The sequence below is a fragment of the Rhinopithecus bieti genome, unplaced genomic scaffold (assembly GCF_001698545.2).
Source record: "Rhinopithecus bieti isolate Rb0 unplaced genomic scaffold, ASM169854v2 scaffold_36008, whole genome shotgun sequence".
NCBI lineage: Eukaryota > Metazoa > Chordata > Mammalia > Primates > Cercopithecidae > Rhinopithecus > Rhinopithecus bieti.
Genome location: NW_016816204.1, coordinates 2040558 through 2060636, shown reverse-complemented (window position 1 = coordinate 2060636; position 20079 = coordinate 2040558). Strand labels below are relative to the sequence as shown.

The 20079-nt window shown below is 38.6% G+C and overlaps 1 protein-coding gene across 5 annotated transcripts in view; it reads right to left on the bottom strand.

The window, feature by feature from the left end:
• The window catches only part of MICU1 (mitochondrial calcium uptake 1), a 267615-nt gene that overhangs the window by 129014 nt on the left and 118522 nt on the right, over window positions 1–20079 (bottom strand). For 3 of the 5 annotated variants that reach the window (XM_017854624.1, XM_017854627.1, XM_017854625.1), the window contains 2 exons: window positions 14237–14242; window positions 12992–13106 (listed from right to left, as the gene is read on the bottom strand). In XM_017854624.1, coding sequence (XP_017710113.1) covers window positions 12992–13106; window positions 14237–14242 — 121 coding nt within the window. The remainder of the gene's footprint in view (window positions 1–12991; window positions 13107–14236; window positions 14243–20079) is intronic. The other 2 variants (XM_017854626.1, XM_017854628.1) reach the window with 1 other exon arrangement.

The following is a 20079-nucleotide window of genomic DNA, read 5'->3' as shown; positions in this document are numbered from 1 at the left end:
GTGAGCTAAGATTATGCCACTGTACTCCAGCCTGGCAACAGAGCAAGACTCCATCTCAAAAAAAAAAAAAAAAAAAAAAACCATGTTTAATTTCACATCTAAAGAAAAGAAATAGCTGATGTTTATCTCAGCCTCAATTATCAGATGACTTTCAGAGAACTGCCAGAAATAGTCTTTTATTTAAACTGGTTTTCCTTACACTGTTATTTGACAATTGTGTTACAGAAAGATTATTCAATACCAGCAATGTCAAAAAGCTTGGATTTCCCAAGAGTTCCTGGGTGAGAGATTCTAGAAGGCAAGCCAGTGCTTTTCTACTTTAGGAATATACTTTCTTCAAATTCATGTTACTATTTTATGCCCAAATTACATATGTCTGCATAATAGACCCCATCCCTAACTTCAGAGATCTTAAAAAAAAAAAAATCATCTGCTTGAATTTCATTTCATTTTATGTGGTTTTTTATTCCATACCATGTGCTCAATAACAGCCAAAGTGACGGCTTATGCCAACATGCAATTTATTGCATAGATGCTTAGAACTAGCTACTTTAGGCTGGGTGCAGTGGTTCACGCCTATAATCCCAGGACTTTGAGAGCACAAGGCAGGTGGATCACCTGAAGACAGGAGTTCGAGACTAGCATGGCCAACATGCTGAAACCCGGTCTCTACTAAAAGTACAAAAATTAGCTGAGCGTGGTGGCAGGCACCTGTAATTTCAGCTACTTGGAAGCTGAGGCAGGAGAATCACTTGAACCTGGGAGGCGGAGGTTATTGCACCATTGTACTCCAGCCTGGGCAACAAGAGTGAAACGGTCTCAAAAAAAAAAAAAGACAACTAGCTACTGTGATAAAGAAATTAGATTTTTGTTACTTAACCTATGCTAATTTGAAGGACACTCTTAACATGTGAGTAAGTTTGGCATTCACCCAAAAAACTGTTTTTCAATTCAGTGTTCAAACAGAAAAATTTAGATAGTCTAATTTTCTAGCTTTTATCACATATACATACATAGAGAATAACTAGTCCCTTAAGACATTTAAAAATACTAAGCAGGATGCTGAGAATGCCTGGAGCAACATAAAATTATGGTAAATTATGGTATTCACACTAAGTCATCATTTGGATTTTTTTTTTTTTTTTTTTTTAGACAAGGTCCTGCTCTGTCACCCAGGTTACAGTGCAGTGGTGTGATCTCAGCTCACTGCAACCTCTGTCTCCTGGGCTCAAGCGATCCTCCCACCTCAGCCTCACAATTAGCTGGAACCACAGGCACATGCTACCACAGCAGGCTTATTTATTTATTTATTTATTATTTTTTTTTGAGTTGGAGTTTTGCTCTGTCACCTAGGCTGGAGTGCAGTGGCACGATCTCGGTTCACTGCAACTGCTGCCTCCAGGGTTCAAGCAATTCTTCTGCCTCAGCCTCCTGAGCAGCTGGGATTATACAGGCACGTGCCACCACGCCTGGCTAATTCCTTTTTTTTTCTTTTTGTTTTTCAAGACAGAGTCTCGTTCTGACACCAAGGCTGGAGTGCAATGGCACGATCTTGGCTCACTGCAACCTCTGCCTCCCGGGTTCAAGTGATTCTCCTGCCTCAGCCTCCAGAGTAGCTGGGATTACAGGCATGCACCACCACAACCGGCTAATGTTTGTATGTTTAGTAGAGACAGGGTTTCATTATGTTGGCCAGGCTGGTCTTGAACTCCTGACCTCAAGTGATCAGCCTGCCTTGGCCTCCCAAAGTGCTGGGATTACAGACGTGGGCCACCATGCCTGACCATCCAGCTAAATTTTGTATTTTTTGTAGAGACTGGGTTTCACCATGTTAGCCAGGCTGGCCTCAAACTCTTGACCTCAGGTGATCCACCCACCCTGGCCTCCCAAAGTGCTATGGGATTACAGGTGTGAGCCATTGTGCCTGGCCTAAGTTTTGTATTTTTAAAAGAGACAGAGTTTTACTATGTTGCCAAGCCTGGTCTCGATCTCTTGGGTTCAAGTGATCTACCTGCTTTGGACTCTCAAAGTGCTGGGATTAAAGGAGTGAGCCACTGTGCCTGGCCAGAAAAATTCTCAGATATTTATTTAGCCAACAAATATATATGGAATTCTTATTATATGCCAGACAATGTGATTTATCAATATCTTCTCCAAAATAGCCAGTAATCAGGCAAACCATTCAATGACAACCACTATTTCCTGCCTTGATTCCCTTTGTGTACCCTTTAAATTTCCCAACAAAACAAATAAGGGTTTGTTTTTTTATTTTTTGAGATGGAGTCTCACTCTGTTGCCCAGGTTGGAGCGCAGCAGTGCCATCTTGGCTCACTGCTACCTCCACCTCCTGGGTTCAAGGAATTCTCCTGCCTCAGCCTCCTGAGTAGCTGGGATTACAGGCATATGCCACTGTGCCCGGCTAATTTTTGTATATTTAGTAGAGACGGTGTTTCACCATGTTGGCCAGGCTGGTCTTGAACTCCTGACCTCGTGATCCACCCACCTCGGCCTCCCAAAGTGCTGGCATTACAGGCGTGAGCTACCATGCCCAGCCCAAATAAGCATCTTTATAAGTTGTTCCAGGAACAGGTAAGCAACACCATGATAAGACGTAAGCATAATCAAACACTGTTAAGCTGAGGGTTAAATGAAAGGTCCAGCTATACAGATGGATGAATACATTTGATTCCAGTCTCGCTTCTAAGAGGCAGACAATGTGAAAAAGGGGGGCTCACAGACCAGAAGCAAACATCATCTTTAAACATCATCAATTATTGAAGGCTAAATTTCTTCAGAGCCATCCCAACCATCAGTAGAAGAGAAACAGGACAGAGCAGAGGCTGAGGAAGATACGATAAGCGAGAAGAGCTCTAAGGAACTGGGATGAGGGCAAGTCTCCACAGTTTGCTCTAGGGTAATGAAGGGGAGACTACAGCAGAAAGGCCCACTGAGGTCCACTTGACACTGTAATCAATGGTATAGTGATAGATGGGTGCATGGGTCTCCTTACTACCTAGAAGGAACTCAGAGAAGCCACATCTTAAATATGCTTTCATTCAAATATTTTTAGAATTACTACTAGCTAAACACAATATCAGGTACTCTGGAAATACAAAGCCATATGACATAGTTCCCACTTCAAGATACTATTTAGTGATGTCCTATCCACTGCCTAAGTTTTCTTCTTACTTAGAGATTCTTTTGAATTAACAAGGACTTTCATGTAAATATTTCTGTAGCTGTTATGGGACACCATCATTCATTCATGATTTAATGTGAACACTGCTTTTAAATTATGACAAAAAATAAAATCCTAGTTGAGATATCCTAGGAGAAGGATAATTTTGATTGTACAAATCAGATGAGGAGAAGGAATACGTTTACATGTTAGGTCAGTTTCTAGAAGGCAGAGGATTCAGCCTGTTTTGAAGTTTTACTACCATCTACTTTCTCCCACTGATAAATGAGGCCTGAGAAAGAAGGAAGCCTGGGCCGGGCACGGTGGCTCACACCTGTAATCCCAGCACTTTGGGAGGCCGAGGTGGGCGGATCACCTGAGGTCAGGAGTTCAAGACCAGCCTGGCCAACATGGTGAAACCCCATCTCTACTAAAAATACAAAAATTAGCTGGGCGTGGTGACGTGCGCCTGTAGTCCCAGCTACTCGAGAGGCTGAGGCAGGAGAATGGCTTGAACCCGGGAGGCGGAGCGTGCAGTGAGCTGAGATAGTGCCATTGCACTCCAGCCTGGGTGACAGAACAAGACTCTATCAAAAAAAAAAGAAAGAAAGAAGGAAGCCTTCGGATTTACTCCCTGCTTTCCCATTAGGCTTTCCTGTCTGAGAGCCTAAGGAGCATAGAAGGAGAACTAAGGGCAAACCTCCTCTCTTCTGTATCTCCCATCTGATCCTCAGATACCACAAGGAATTGATTCCATGGAAAAGCCACAGAAAGCTTTACAGGGCGACATATGCTATTCAAGAGAGGACAAAATTTATGTGACATAATTCTGGTGGCAGTATCAGCCCATATAGCATACTCCTGACTACCTCGTTCCATACTCCTTTCTTTTTAGAGCATAGCCCCATCTTGACTATTTGTATTAAAAGGTAGGGCTCCAGAGATCACGTGGCCCTAACCATATTTCCATAACATTTTAAATGAATATTAGAATTTTATTACATTATGAGAATATTATTTTCAAAACAATGAGGCCGGACTGATTCAAATAAAACACAAGTATGAAAGGTTAATAAGGAGAACCTCAAGGGTAAAAAATTATAAAATCTCCCTCAAGATACAGTCAAAATACACTTAGATCTTATTTTTGTTATAAGCCACAATTTGCTTCTTTGCCCTCTCTGTTCTCTGCTTAGCCTTGAACAAATCACAGGCAATTATTCCCAAGGGATAAATTTCCTTTTTCAGATTAAAAAATATTTAAATATTCTAGTATAGTCACAAGCAGATATGAGAGATTAAACACAATTGCCACTTCTTTCTTGCTTGAATGAATTCAACATCATCTATAAATGATATATTTCAAAGCATTATTTTAATGTTTTGACAGAAGCTGCATTATTATAACACCAATGAATTAACCACAAAAACAGGTTATGCCAGAGAAGGAAGTTATTGGTAAATAACACACTGTGATACTTTTGGCCTTACAACATGCAAATGAGCATTTCAGAAATTCTAAGCACCTCCATAGGCTAAAATAATACTGAAAAAGATTAGCCTTTCACCTTCTTAATCTTATTCTTCATAACATCAATTTAGCAATGGCAGATAATTTCCAGACATAGAAATTACGAAGATAATAGCTAAACCAAATTTTCTATGTAACTTCCCCAACTCTGTTGTCCCAGTAAGAAGGATTTATAGCTGCTTTATACCTGTTGATACATCTCAGCTGTTAGGCCTTGCCCATATTTTTCAATATATCACTTGACCTGAAAAACTTATTTTCCATCTAAAACTTTTACAACATTTTCATTAGATAGAATGGCACTGATCAACACCACACTTTCCAAGTCACATACACTTTGTGATCTGCTCTTGACTTCAGTATGGCAAGAGAAATAAGATAATATACAACCTCACTTGAATGCTTTGTAGTATCTCAAAAGGCTTGTATATTTGTTAGAAAGATGCATCATAATGAGGATGTGGCTTAAGTTTCAGTAAATCAAATCTGGCTATTGTGAAAACACTTAATTCAATTTCTCCACTGACTCTCTGAAATCTAAAGAGATAATCCAAATGAGAATACAATGAATTATGCCAGATTTTCATTAGGTCTGCCTCCAAACTTTAAAGCCCTGGGTACCAAACATTTTTGCTTTGATTTTTCTGGTAGGTTTTCAAAGATTAATAGTAAAGTAAACAGTAAGGAAGTTGCTTAATGATAAACTACTGTATACATATATGTGTATGTATATATGTGTATATATATATATATATTTTTTTTTAAACGGACTCTTGCTTTGTTGCCCAGGCTGGGGTGCAGTGTCGTGATCTCAGCTCACTGCCGGATCACTAACCTCAGCCTCCCAGGTTCAAGTGATTCTTGTTCCTCAGCTCCCAAATAGCTGGGATTACAGGCACTCACCACCATACCCAGGTAATGTTTGTATTTTTAGTAGAGACAAGGTTTCACCACGTTGGCCAGGCTGGTCTCCAATTCCTGACCTCAAGTGACCTTCCCACCTCAGCCTCCCAAAGTGCTGGGATTACAAGCATGAGCCACTGTGCCCAATTATAAATGTTTTATTATTGCCTCCCCATCAAGCTATCTAGAATTGTTTTCATGTTATTAGCCCACAGGGTTAATAACTTTAGATCAAATGTATATGAAGACAAAGAACACAGAAAGATATTTCATAATTGTCAATGGCCAAGGGCCAAATTCTAAGTTATATTACCATTACCTAGTGAATCTTAGCATTAGTAAGAATGATCCAAGTCAATAAATAATATTTAGCATTCCAAAGAAATTCTGATAACCCTTCTCCATATCTAGTTATGCAGAAAAATCTCTGACTTCTGCGTAGAAAATTCAAGACCATCAGCTAATGTTCCAGGTGGTTAGTGCAGAGAAGTAAGTTACTAATAATCATGCTTGTTTATTCCCACTCAATTCTTTTTTTTTTTTTGAGACGGAGTCTTGCTCTGCCACCCAGGCTGGAGTGCAGTGGCTGGATCTCAGCTCACTGCAAGCTCCGCCTCCCGGGTTTACGCCATTCTCCTGCCTCAGTCTCCTGAGTAGCTGGGACTACAGGCGCCCGCCTTGTCGCCCGGCTAGTTTTTTGTATTTTAAGTAGAGACAGGGTTTCACCGTATGAGCCAGGATGGTCTTGATCTCCTGACCTCGTGATCCGCCCGTCTCGGCCTCCCAAAGTGCTGGGATTACAGGCTTGAGCCACCGCGCCCGGCCTCCCACTCAATTTTTATTAACCTATCTTAAGGATCAGCAGTCCTTGGAAATTATTTAATAATAATTATTAACAGTCTCTTCATCTTGCCTAGAATGAATCTGAATTCATTTTATTAATGAGTAGTTATCTAGTAAATACTTAACATTCTATTTAATATGGATGCTATGGCTCATGCTGAAAATTCAAGTTAATCCATCAAAGCTGATCAGTGAGCTAGGGTTTAAAGCAATAGAATGTATGAGTTAGGAGTAAAGAGGGGATACAAATATATGAATTCTGAATTATCATAAGAAACCAAGCTTGTTTGGGAATAGATTAATTAAAATACACATTTTCCTCATTTCACTGGTACTGGCTGCAGACTGAAGACATCAATAGCTATAAGGACTATTCTAAATTTAGGATATCAACAGCAAAGTAGAGTCTTAAGTTTGCTAAAGTTTTTTTAAAAAATAAATGAAAAAAACAACATATGTTATATTCTTGCTCTGTTACCTTGCCACCATGCTTAATATAGACATGTCTGTAGTGAATATCATTACAAATTTATAATCAGTCTTGCAGCTTATATTCTAAATTGGAAAATGGACAATAAACAGTATAAAAAAAATAAATTATATGGAATGTTAAATAGTGATATGTGCCAAGGAGAAAAAATAAAGAGGTTTAAGAGATGTGTGTTGTATGAGTGAAATGGGATAAAAGGTGTTTAAACATGTAGGTTCGCCAAGGAAGGCCCATTACCGGAATCACATACAGAGAAAGTAAGAAATTCATGCCACTGCTTATTGTAAGCACAAGATATTTCCGCCAGATTGATTGTTATTCTATGTGTCCTAGAAACTCTTATTCAGAAAAACCAAACTTCCGAAAAGTTTAAATAAGAAGAATTAACTCTAATGGAAGAAATTATATTGCCTAACATGCTTTCTTTAGAAAATCAGCTTTCTTAATTTTATTTTTAGTCGAGAAAAAAACCCAGATGATTTCCTATATGTAGTTCTTGACTTTTATTTTAGACAACATAGTAGTTTATAAGCTACTTTGAGGATTTAAGTTTTAATCCATTAGGGCACAGTGTTCATATTCCTCAAAATGATGGCGATTTCTTGAACACCTGTGAGTCCATTAACTTTGTTTTGTTGTTGTTGTTGTTGAGTCAGTCTCGCTCTATCCCCCAGGCTGGAGTGCAGTGGCACAATCTCAGCTCACTGCAACCTCCACCTCCCAGGTTTAAGCAATTTTCCTGCCTCAGCCTCCCGAGTAGCTGGGACTACAGGTATGTACCACCATGCTCGGCTAATTTTTGTATTTTTTAGTGGAGATGGGGTTTCACCATGTAGGCCAGGCTGGTCTCGAACTCCTGACCTCAGGTGATCCACCCACCTCAGCCTCCCAAAGTGCTGAGATTACACACATGAGCCACCGCGCCCAGCCTGAGTCCATTAACTTTGAAAGAAAACAGCTCCTCAGAAATATGGTGGTCCCACAGCAACTGGCTGATGCCCTTTGCACTGTTCTAGCTGGTTTTCTGTGGCCCTACTATCCACCAGAGTAACAGATGAATGCATATGCTAATGTACTTTCCCTATTCCCAAGCCACTGCCTGGCAAAGCTTTTCCTTAGGGCACTGGGTGCCCTCTCACAGATGACTTAGGAACCATTTAGTGTATTTAGATTGTAATGATCCCTTGTTACACACAAGAAAGGAGATTCACTGAGTGCCTCATTTCCTGTCATCCTAGCGGCAATCTGAACATGGGAAAGAATTGATCTCAGGGTCATTTCCCGTATTTCTCCCCGTCTTGTTATAATATATAAAGTAGACAATACAGTGTGCAAAACTCAGATTGCAAGAATGCTTGAACTGCCCACTATCTACAGGAGAGTTTATGACCAGCCTTTCTGTAGTCCAGCCTTAGAGAAAGAAGCAGCACTAAAGTTATAGCTTAACACTGCTGAATATGTGACCACAGCAGTAATGTCAAGTGACAGGAGCCCAGATGCTGGGGTTGGCCTGGGTTCAAATCCTAAACTGTCTCCTTACTCACTGTGGGTCTAGGGACAGGTTCTTTAACTCTCTGTATGCCTCAATTTCCTCATTTGTAAAATGAAAGTAACAATAGTATAAACATTACAGGGTTGATGTGAGGAAAATATGTCACTGGAGTCTCAGAGGGAGAGGAAGGGAGATCACAGAAAAAGTATTTGAAGAAACGTATAAAGGCACAGGTATAAAAAGCTCAAACAAAGACAAGAAACATGAAGAAAACTGCATCAAGGCACATCATAATTAAAAGAACATGTGCCAAAAATAAACGAGTGGTTCTCACACAGGGATGATTTTTCCCCACCCCCAGCACATAGGCGACATTTAGCAATATCTGGAGACAGTTTTGCTTGTCATAGCTGGGGCAGGGTGTAGGCTGTGCTACTGGCATCCTGCAAGTAGAGGTCAGGAATGTTGCTAAATATCCTAAAGTGAACTGGACAGCCCTCACAATAATGAATTATCCTGTCCAAAATATCAACAGTGCTAAGAGTGAGAAATCCTAAAGGCATGTTACAATCAAATGTTTAAAACCAGTGGTAAAATCAGGCAAGAGAAAAAAATAAAAGGCATCCAAATAGGAAAATAAGAAGTCACATTATCTCTTTGCTGACAATATGATTCTATACCTAGAAAACCCAAAATACTCTGCCAAAAGGCTCTTAGACCTGAAAAATGACTTTACTAAAGTTTCAGGATACAAAATCAATGTACAAACATCAGGTTGAAACCCCATCTCTACTAAAAAATACAAAAATTAGCCATGCACGGTGGTACATACCTGTAGTCCCAGCTACTTGGGGGGCTGAGGCAGGAAAATTGCTTAAACCTGGGAGGCGGAGGTTGCAGTGAGCTGAGATTGTGCCACTGCACTCCAGCCTGGGGGATAGAGCTATGATTCTAGACATCAGCTTTGGGGCAAAATTTATGAGTTATTCCCCAAAAGCAATTTCAACAAAGGCAAAAATTGACAAGTGAGACCTAATTAAACTAAAGAGTCTCTGCATAGCAAAAGAAACCATCGACAAAGTAAACAAACTACAGAATGGGGGAAAATATTCACAAACTATGCATCTGACAATGGTCTAATATCCAGAATCTATAAGGAGCTTAAATAACTCAACAAGCAAAAAAACTAATAACCCTATTAAAAGTGGGCAAAGGACATACATGAATAGATCCTTCTCAAAAGAAGACACATAAGCAGCCAACAAACATGAAAAAATGCTCAATATCACTAATCATCAGAGAAATGCAAATCAAAACTACAATGAGATGTCATCTCACACCAGTCAGAATGGCTATTATTATTATTATTATTGAGATGGAGTCTTGCACTGTCTCCCAGGCTGGAGTACAGTGGAGTGTAATCTCGGCTCACTGCAACCTCCACCTCCCGGGTTCAAGCGATTCTCCTGCCTTAGCCTCCTGAGTAGCTGGGATTAAAGGCATCCGCCACCACACCTGGCTAATTTTTGTATTTTTTTTTCAGTAGAGATGGGGTTTCACCATTTTGGCCAGGCTGGTCTTGAACTCCCGACCTCAAGTGATCTGCCCACATTGGCCTCCCAAAGTGCTGGGATTACAGGCGTGAGCTACCATGCCCGGCCCAGAATGGTTATTATTAAAAACACAAAAGCTAAGAGATGCTGATGAGGTTCCAGAGAAAAGGGAATCCTTACACACTGTTGGTGGGAATGTAAATTAGTTCAGCCACTGTGGAAACCAGTTTGGCAATTTCTCGAAGAAATAAAAACAGAACTACCATTCGACTGAGCAATCCCATTACTGGATATATATCCAAAGGAAAATAAATCGTTCTACCAAAAAGACACATGCACTCGTACGTTCATCACAGATTTATTCATAATAGCAAAGACCTGTTATAGGTCTCAACCTATAATAGGAATCAACCTAGGTGCCCATCAGTGGTGGACTGGATAGAGAAAATGTGGTACACAACACTATGGAATACTACATAGTCATGAACCAGAATGAAATAATGTCCTTTGCAGCTACATGGATGTAGCCAGAGGCCATTATCCTAAGTGAATTAACACAGAAACAGAAAACCAAATACTGCACACTCTCATTTATAAGTGAGAGCTAAACATTGGGTACACGTGGACAGAAAGATGGGAACAACTGACACTAGGGACTACTATAGAGGGTAGAGTGGGAGGGGGACAAGGGCTGAAAACCTACCTATTGGGTACTATGCTCACTATCTGGGAGATGAGATCATTCATACCCAAACCTCAGCATCACCCAGTATCATGTAACAAGCTTGCACATGTACTCTCTGAATCTAAAATAAAAGTTGAAATTATAAAAAAAAAAAAAAAAAAAAAAAAAACACAGTGATAAAGAGAGTCTTAAAATCATACCCTGATTCTATTTTCTTCATTCCTGACAAATACAGAAAGTAACTTACCCAGTAAGTACTTTATTGTAAATCACTCACCACATTCAAACTAGGAGTTGAGCACCATGAAGTAAATGTCCTGGGAATGGCAGAGCTACTTGGAGGAGTTTCTAGAACCCAAGGGTCATTGTGACTTTTTAAAAACATGCTTTTAAGCGGTTAAGGGAGCTACACGATGTACCAGGTACTCTGAAGGTTTTGTTCTGTGTTCCTTCTGACATTTGGAAAGATAGGAAGGTAACAGGACTAAGCAGTGGATACAAGTTCAAAGCTTATTTCAGTTCAACAAATATTTGCTAGAACTACTTACAAGTACACATTACATACCAATACAGGTCTCCTCATTTAATGCTGTAGTCTTTCTGCTACATCATGCCTATTTGCTGTATAATAAATTCTGTTCAAAGTCACAAAAATGTTTTAAAGATTCCCACCAATTTATTTTTTTTAAAAGATAAGGTTTATGGATCTTTAAAATCAGACACAAAGTAACATGTTTTGACAGAATAAAAAAATAAAACCAAGACAGATTTCCACTAAATACTAGGCACTAAACTATTAATAGCTACTTTATATTCATGATGTCATCATTCTCAAATAATTTGGGTTTGATATTATTATCCTCTTCATTTTACAAACAAAACAGAAGAACAAATCAATTGTCTTCCCCTGAATCACAAGCTAAGAAATGGTGGGGCTAGGATCTGAACTAGAGATGCTTTTGAAAGCACATTATGATCTTAAGTTGTATGTTGCTGGAGTCATTTTGGATTTTCATAACAAATCAGTGTGGTTTTCATTGCCAGGTTACTACTCCACCATAATGAATTTATTCAGACAATTTTGGTGTCCAAAGTCAGCGTGTGGCAAAGGCATAGTATCATATATAATATATATTATATATATATAATATATATATATATATACTATATTTCCTTGTCAATCCTTCCACAGAGGAGTAAGATGAAAGGGTCCACAGTCCATGGCAGGACATGTATATGCCACTTATAAAAACTATCTTCTAGTAGCTTTTATGTTTACAGATGGTTGGCTTGGAGAAGGTGAAAAAGAGATGGTTATTTTGTTTGGTATGTCCCAGAACCAAAAAAAAAAAAAATTGAAAATCACTTCTTTCAAACATACAAATCTGAACTCTGGTTCACCTTAGGTAGATTTTAATAGACTACACATGGAGAGCTATGAACACAACATTTTGTTTAGTTTTTCCGAATGGTTAAAAAAAGTCACACCAAAAAGAAATAAAATTAAAAATCAGAGTAGCATACTAATCAACAAAGCTATTGATAGTTTTAAAAAACCAGGAACTCCTCAGTCCTCTAAGTGAGTCAAAATTGAGTTTTGTGTCTTCAGAAGTATTCCTCCAAGGTTAAAAAACGAATATTCAACTCAATTAGGTCAACCAAGCCAATTTCTTTTTTAGCAGAGGAAATGATAGATCAAAATATGTTTTATTGGAGAAGCAGTAAGTTAAGGAAGGATATAGTAGTAGGCAATACATGACTCACCTTGCCAGAATACAGAGTTACACACAATTAAAGGTAGATGTCACTTCTTAGTTTTTTTGCTGCTGTTGTTTTTGAGACAGGGTCTCACTCTGTCGCCCAGGCTGGAGTGTGGTGGCATGATCTCAGCTCACTGCAACCTCTGCCTCCCAGGCTCAGGTTATCCTCCCACCTCAGCTTCCTGAGTAGCTAGGACTACAGGTATGCTTTTGCAGAGATGGGGTCACCATGTTGCCCAGGCTGGTCTTGAACTCCTGAGTTCAAGTGATCTGCCCACTTTGACCTCCCAAAGTTCTGGAATTACAAGTGTGAGCCACTGTGCCCGGTCATTTTGTTTTGTTTTTAACTTTACTTTGATACTTTAGTTTTTTCTTTTTTCTGACTCTCTCAGGTGGTTCTATACACAAGTTATAGTAAATTAAAAACAAATGAAATTTTATGTAACTTATAATTCATTAACTCTACCAATATGTCTTGTTTTATAAACATATAAACAATTATGTTTATAGTCCTGTATCCGCTCTACAAATGGAAAAAGAAAACATTTATACTTACTGGAAAGAACAGTTGTAAGGAAAATGTAGTCTGAAAAGGATATGAGCCCACATTCTCCAAGGGTGTAAAATATACTGCCTTCATCAGCAAATTTTTCTCGTTCCTGGGAAATTTTCTATAAAATGTATGGGTTCCAACAAAAGACAAAAATATATAAGTGAATTAGAATATAAATAGTAAGAGATGAATCACCATTTATCTGACAGTTTTATGCTATTTACCATAAGCATTTCTCTGATGGCCATTCAAAATCAATGGATCCTTTACAGTTTTCAAGATGATGAAAATTTCAAGACAAAAATTATGTTTTCATTTTAACACTGGTTCAATATGAACATTAGAAAATAATTTCAACGTTAGAAGCCTCTGCCATTGCACATATACAGGCCCACTTCAGAACAGGTTTTGTTTCTTAGTTTGAAAAACAATCCACCTTCTTCTACAGAGGTATAAGTGGAATAAACAAATAAACAAACAAACACATGAAAAAACTAAAAGGAAATCAGTTTTGTCCAAGAAAAACTAGACTGATAGTGATAAGAAAGAAGTGAGCAACTATTTCCGAGGCCTATACAAATGCTCAGAAAACCAATTTCTGAGGTATGAATTTTACTTTATAACCCCAAGAATCTTAGCTTCAGAATACACAACAGTATGCGGAGTGAACAGCGTCTCTGAAATACAATGCCAAATCAGTTGTGCACACTTTTGGCACGATTTAATCATACCTACTGTTACTTTAATGGAGGCTCCTAAATTTCAGCTATTTGATGAAACTGTCTCCTACAACTTGGTTTTTACTCTAAATATATATTTCTTTTCTTTAATCTATAAATCTCACAAAGAAAGTTAGTTCTCAGCTGTGGTAACTGTCCGCCTGGCAAGTGGTCTCTTCCTGGGTGTTTAAACAAACTTACTCTGTTTTCTGAATTCTTAGCCAAAGCATAAACTTACTTGTGACATTGAATATATTTTCAAAAACTGAAAAGGATCCACCAAAAAGTTAGACTTGAAACTAATTTCCACAAGTTCTAGACCACCAAAAATATTTAAGGAATTATTCTGAGTATAAAAAAATAGATTTAAAAAACCCAAACCAATAAAGCACAATCAAAGTAATAATGTCATGCAAGCATAAAGTAAGAGGCAGCATTGCAGGCATAACTTCAAGAGGAGTATCATGAAAACTAAACCAACAAGCACCATCACACCAGCATCCAGTTACACAACTATCCAATGGGTTACCTCTGTCTAGTGGAGATCCCATCATAAACCACAAAGGAAAGAAAACTGGTTAACCAACTGAAAATGCAAGTACCACACGAATCATCATGAAGTCAGTTTGCATGATCTTCTCAATAAACTCATTCAAAATAGCCTCTACTAGATTTACTTGTTCATAAGAGACAGTAGCTATGGCCAGGATAAAGTCCATAGGTGAACACCAATAACACAGTACTAGGTTTTGATGGCACTTCTACTTAGGAGAACTTTGCTGACTTCTTTTGCGGCTGACAGAAGGCATAGTCCTGTTTGATAGCATTTAGAGATTACTTATTTCGGTTGACAACAAAAATGAGCATAGTCCAGTATGTTCTCATTAAGGTTAGATCTCATACCACACTTGATGTTCTACCAAGAGACTGAACAGAAATTTCAGACAAAAAAAAGCTACTGGATGAGAACTAGAACAGCAAAGTCTTCCACCAGGAAGTTAGTATTTAAATTTCTCAAAATAAAAGAAAAAAATAGTTGCACTTTTTACGTTACCCAAGGTACTGCAAAGGCAAAATACGTGAACAGGAAAAAATACACAAAATGAGAATAGGTCCCCAAAGGCTGACCATTACCAGCCATAACAATATATGTGTATAGAAGCTAACACTTAATAATAATGATGTAATAAGCTTATGGGGAAATTGCTATAATTAAAATAAATAACATAGTGGAAGCCACAGGTTGAGAAACAGACAAAAGTCTAAGGATAGAGTGAAATGAGGAAGCTAAGCCAAAGAAGCACACCTAACATTACTTTTCTAACAATCATCTGGGCCATGCTGATGCTGAGAAGGTAACACAAGGACAAATCTAATTTTGTTGGTAACAAAATTTAAGTTTGATATAACTTCAAACTCACAGAAAGGTTGAAAGATTAGTATGAAGTACTATTATATATTTTTTACCAATTCACCAACAGTTTACATATTACACAATTTGCCTTGTATTTTTTCAGTGTGCCACTTTGAAAGTAAATTGAAGACATCATGTCCCTTTATACTTAAGTACCTCAGCATAGATTTCCTAGGAACAAAGACATTCTCTAATGTTCACAATCCCAAACATTGAAATCCCCAAAGATCAAAATTTCTAAAGCCTAAAATCCCCAAAATGTAATTCTGATACATAATTTATAGCACAGTATACATTTAATAAAACCAGGAAATTTAGTATTGATACACATACTATTATCTAATTCAGTCTTTTTTTTTTTTTTTAGATGGAGTCACGCTCTGTCACCCAGGCTGGAGTGCAGTGGCGCGCTCAGCTCACTGCAACCACTGCCTCCTGGGTTCAAGCCTCAGCCTCCCGAGCAGCTGGGATTACAGACACACACTACCACACCCGTCTAATTTTTCCATTTTTAGTAGAGACGGGTTTTGCCATGTTGGCCAGGCCGGTCACGAACTCCTGGCCTCAGGTAATCCACCCACCTTGGCCTCCCAAAGTACTGGGATTACAGATGTAAGCCACTGTGCCCGGCCAAATCCAGTCCATTTTCAAATTTAGCAAACTGTCCCAATAATTTCCTTTATAGCTACTTTCACCCTGATCAAGGATGTAATCCACAATCATAAACTGTGTTTAGTTATCATGTTTTTTCATCTCCATTAATAGGGAACAGCCTTTCTTTGTCCTTCATTTTTTCCTGTAGAGGTTTATTGGTTTTGATTGTGATAAATTCACCATTTTAACCATTTAACCACACAGCACGTGGGCCTTTTAGGTTTGGCTTCTTTCACTGAACATAATGATTTTTAGGTTCACCATGTTGTAGCATGAATCAACATTTAATTCATTTTCATTGCCAAATAATATTCCACTATATGGGGTGCTGATCATAATCGCCCCAAAATACACACTGAACACCATAATCCCAAATGTTGAAATCCCCAAAGATCAAAATCCCTAAAGTCTAAAATCCTCATTTTGGAAAAAATAAAAATTCTTTAAAAATATTTGCTTACATTTTTTAAAGGGGATTTGAGAAACATAAAAATGTGACAGAAGACTTTGAGCAGAAGAACCATGTTCATAAAGAAATGGCTCAAAGGGGAAATGTATAAATGCCTATCACTATAGTTAGTAATTGTATGTGCCCCAGCTTTATAACTGCAGTCATCTGAAATACCCTGAGAACAAACCTAAGTCTTTTGATGAGATCAATTAAAAACCACAATGGGTCATCATTGCATACACAGTTGCCCAAATCGCTGAGATCTTGAGAAATTTTATCTTTCACAAATGCAGAGGTACAAAAAGGGTCATTTCTTCATTTACTGAGGAAGTTTCAACGTTTTTACATAAACGCACAATGCTTACACACAATCAGTGCTGTGATAATACACTTTCCTGAAGTCGAATTTCTGATATCAAAGCAGCAGGAGAAAAGTCTGCCCCAGCTCTCACAGAGACCCATTTGTTGTCTCCAGACCCCTAGCTGATTGGATGGTGCCCACCAACATTGAGGGCAGATTGTCCCCATGTAAATCCAATCAGAGTCACACACTAATCTCCTCACCCTAACAGAAACACCCAAAATAACGCTTTATCAGGTTTCTAGGTATTCCTTAATCTAGTCAAGTTGACATTTAAAATTACTGATACCTAAAATTAAGTCCACAAGTTCACCCCTTGTCAATCTGGCATCCATACACAGCTCTTTTTTTTTTTTTTTTTTTTTTTTGAGACATAGTCTTGTTCTGTCACCAGGCTGGAGTGCAGTGGCACAATCTCTGCTCACTGCAATCTCTGCCTCCCGGGTTCAAGCGATTCCCCTGCCTCAGCCTCCCAAGTAGCTGGGATTACAGGTGCCTGCCACCATGTCCGGCTGATTTTTTGTATTTTAGTAGAGATGGGGTTTCACCATATTGGCCAGGATGGTCTCGATCTCCTGAACTCGTGATCTGCCCACCGTGGCCTCCCAAAGTGCTGGGATTACAGGCGTGAACCACCACACCCAGCCCCCATACACAGATCCTTAAGCCATACTTAACTCCCAAATAAAGATAACAAGGTAACAAGGAATTTTGATCTTTTGAGATTGTGTCTTTTGAGATTATGATCCAAATCCCATTGTATGTATACACCACAGTTTGTTTATCTATTCATATGCTCAAAGACATTTAGGTTATTTCCACCTTTTGGTTATTCATGTACAAGTATCTGAGTACCTGTTGTCAATTCTTTTGGTATGTACTAAGGACAGGAATTGCTGGGTCATATGGCCACTCTATATTTTTGGTGTTCGTTTTGTTTTGTTTTGAGACAGTGTCTCACTCTGACACCCAGGCTGGAGTGCAGTGATATGATCCTGGATCACTGCAGCCTCGCCCTTTGGGGCTCAGCTCAGGTGATCCTTCCATCTCAGCCTCCCCAGTAGCTAGGACTACAAGTACATGTCACCATACTCGGTCAATTTTTGTTATTTTTTGTAGAGATGGGGTTTTGTCATGTTGCCCAGGCTCATCTTGAACTCCTGAAGTTAAGCAATATGTGTGCCTCAGTCTCCCAGAGTGCTGGCGTTACAGGCATGAGCCAACATGCTCAGCTGGGTGTTTTTTGTTTAAGACAGGAGGAGGTTGCTCTGTTGCACAGGATGAGATGTAGTGGCACAATCACGGATCAGGGCTGCATCCTTGACCTACTGGGCTCTAAGCAATCCTTCCACCTCAGCCTTCCAAAGTACTGGGCCTACAGCACCATTTACATTCCCATAAGCAATGTAAGAGGATTCCACATTCTCCACATCCTCACCAGTACTTCCTTTCTTCTTTTATTAAAAATTATAGCCATCCTCATGGATATGACATGGTATCTCATTGTGATTTTTATTTACGTTCGCCTAATACCTAATGATGTTCAGCATCTTTTCATGTGCTTGTCGACCATTTGTATATCTTCTTTGGAGAAATGTCTATCCAAATCCTTTGCTCATTTTTGAATTTATTTCTCATTTGGTTGTTGAGTTATAATCTAAGTTCTTTACATATTCTGGATACTAGATCCTTATCATATATATATTTGCAAATATTTTCTCCTATTCTGTGTGTTGCCTCTTCACTCTTGATAATGTCCTATGATGCAGAAAAGTTTTAAATATTGGTGAAGTCCAGTTTATCTATTTTATTATTTGTGCTTTTGATGTTATATTTAATATTTCATTACCAATCCAAGGTCACGAAGATTTACCCCTAGTTTTCTACTGAGGGTTTTACAGCATTTGCTTTTTTTTTTTTTTTTTTTTTAGGTTATTGATCCATTTTGAGTTAAATTTTGTATATAATGTGAAGTAGGGGGTTCACCTTCATTCTTTTGTATGTGAGTATCTAGTGGACCTCATACCATTTGTTGAAATGGTATGACCTTTTACCACTGTCTTGACATGCTTGTTGAAAATCAATTAACCACAGATGTGTGGGTTTATTTCTGGACTCTCAATTTTCTTCCATTGTCTGTGTTTATGCCAGTACCAAATCGTTTACATTTTTGTAATTTTTAAAAAATTGCAGTAAAATGCATACAACAAAATTTGCCACTATAAACATTTTAAAGCATAAGTCTCTTCAGCTCTGCGCATTTTTTTCATTCTTTTTCCTCTCTGCCTCAGACTAGATAATATCAATTGACCTATATCTTCAAGTTCACTAATTCTTTCTTCAGCCTGCTCCAGTTAGACGGTTGAATCCCTCTAGTCAATTTTTTGACTCAGCTCCTGTACTTTTCAGTTCCAGAACTTCTATTTGGTACCTTTTAAATAATTTATATGTATCTATTGAAATTTTCTGTTAGTTCATACATCATCCTCCTCTTAGCTACTTAACTATACTTTAGGCAGTTGATCTAAAGTCTTTGAGTAGTACGTATAATGTCTGTGCCTCCTCAAGGATACTTCCTATTTTATTTTTCTGTGATTGGGCTGTAATTTATTTTTTCTATGTATACATAATTTCTTGTTGAAACTGGACATTTTATATATTATAATGTGATAACTCTTGAAATCGCATTCTTCCCCTTCCTCAGGGTTTGTTGTTGCTACTTACTGGGGGTTATATTTGTTTGCTTAGTGACTTTATTAAACTCTTCTTGTAAAGATTATATTCTTTGTCACATGTTGTCACTCAAGTCTGTTCACCTTAGTGAGCAACTAGTGATTTGACAGGTTTCCTTAAATGCCTGGAGCCAAAGGGGGAAAAATACTCTCTGGATCTTTTCAGGTTGGCTCTGCATTGGGCATTTCTTCAATGGTTACTTAGCAAGACCATGTACAACTCTCTCTTAACCTTAAGATTCCTGCTTGCATGGGGCTTAAATGTCAGCCAGACATGAAAGCTCAGGATCTTCTAAGGTTTTTTCTGAGCATTCATTCATCCCTAAGCCTTTTAGACTTCCCTGTATATGGTGAAGCATTTCAAATCACTTGTTCTCCCATGTATCTCCTTACAAAGACTCTTCCTTCCCAGGCTAATTGGTTTGTCTGCTGCTTATCCCAGGCTGCTACAGTGAGTATTATTTACCTTTAAATTTTTTTGACAATTGCTGCCCCAACCCCCTAAAAGCTCTGAAGCAGGTGAAACAAGGGCAAGCCTCAAAGCTGATTCCTTAGGGAGCCACCAGACAGGTTGATGCCCATATCCAGAGTCATCCAAGAACACGATCCACATTGCTCGTTCTGACACCAGCAAGTTCTGTCAGGAACATGGGCCGCCATCCTTATGGCTGCCACTGCACTGGGGAGTTGGGGTGGTCACCAGGTAAGCTAAAATACAATGTTTTCTGAACAAATTTTAGCAGCTTCTTTCTTTTAAAGC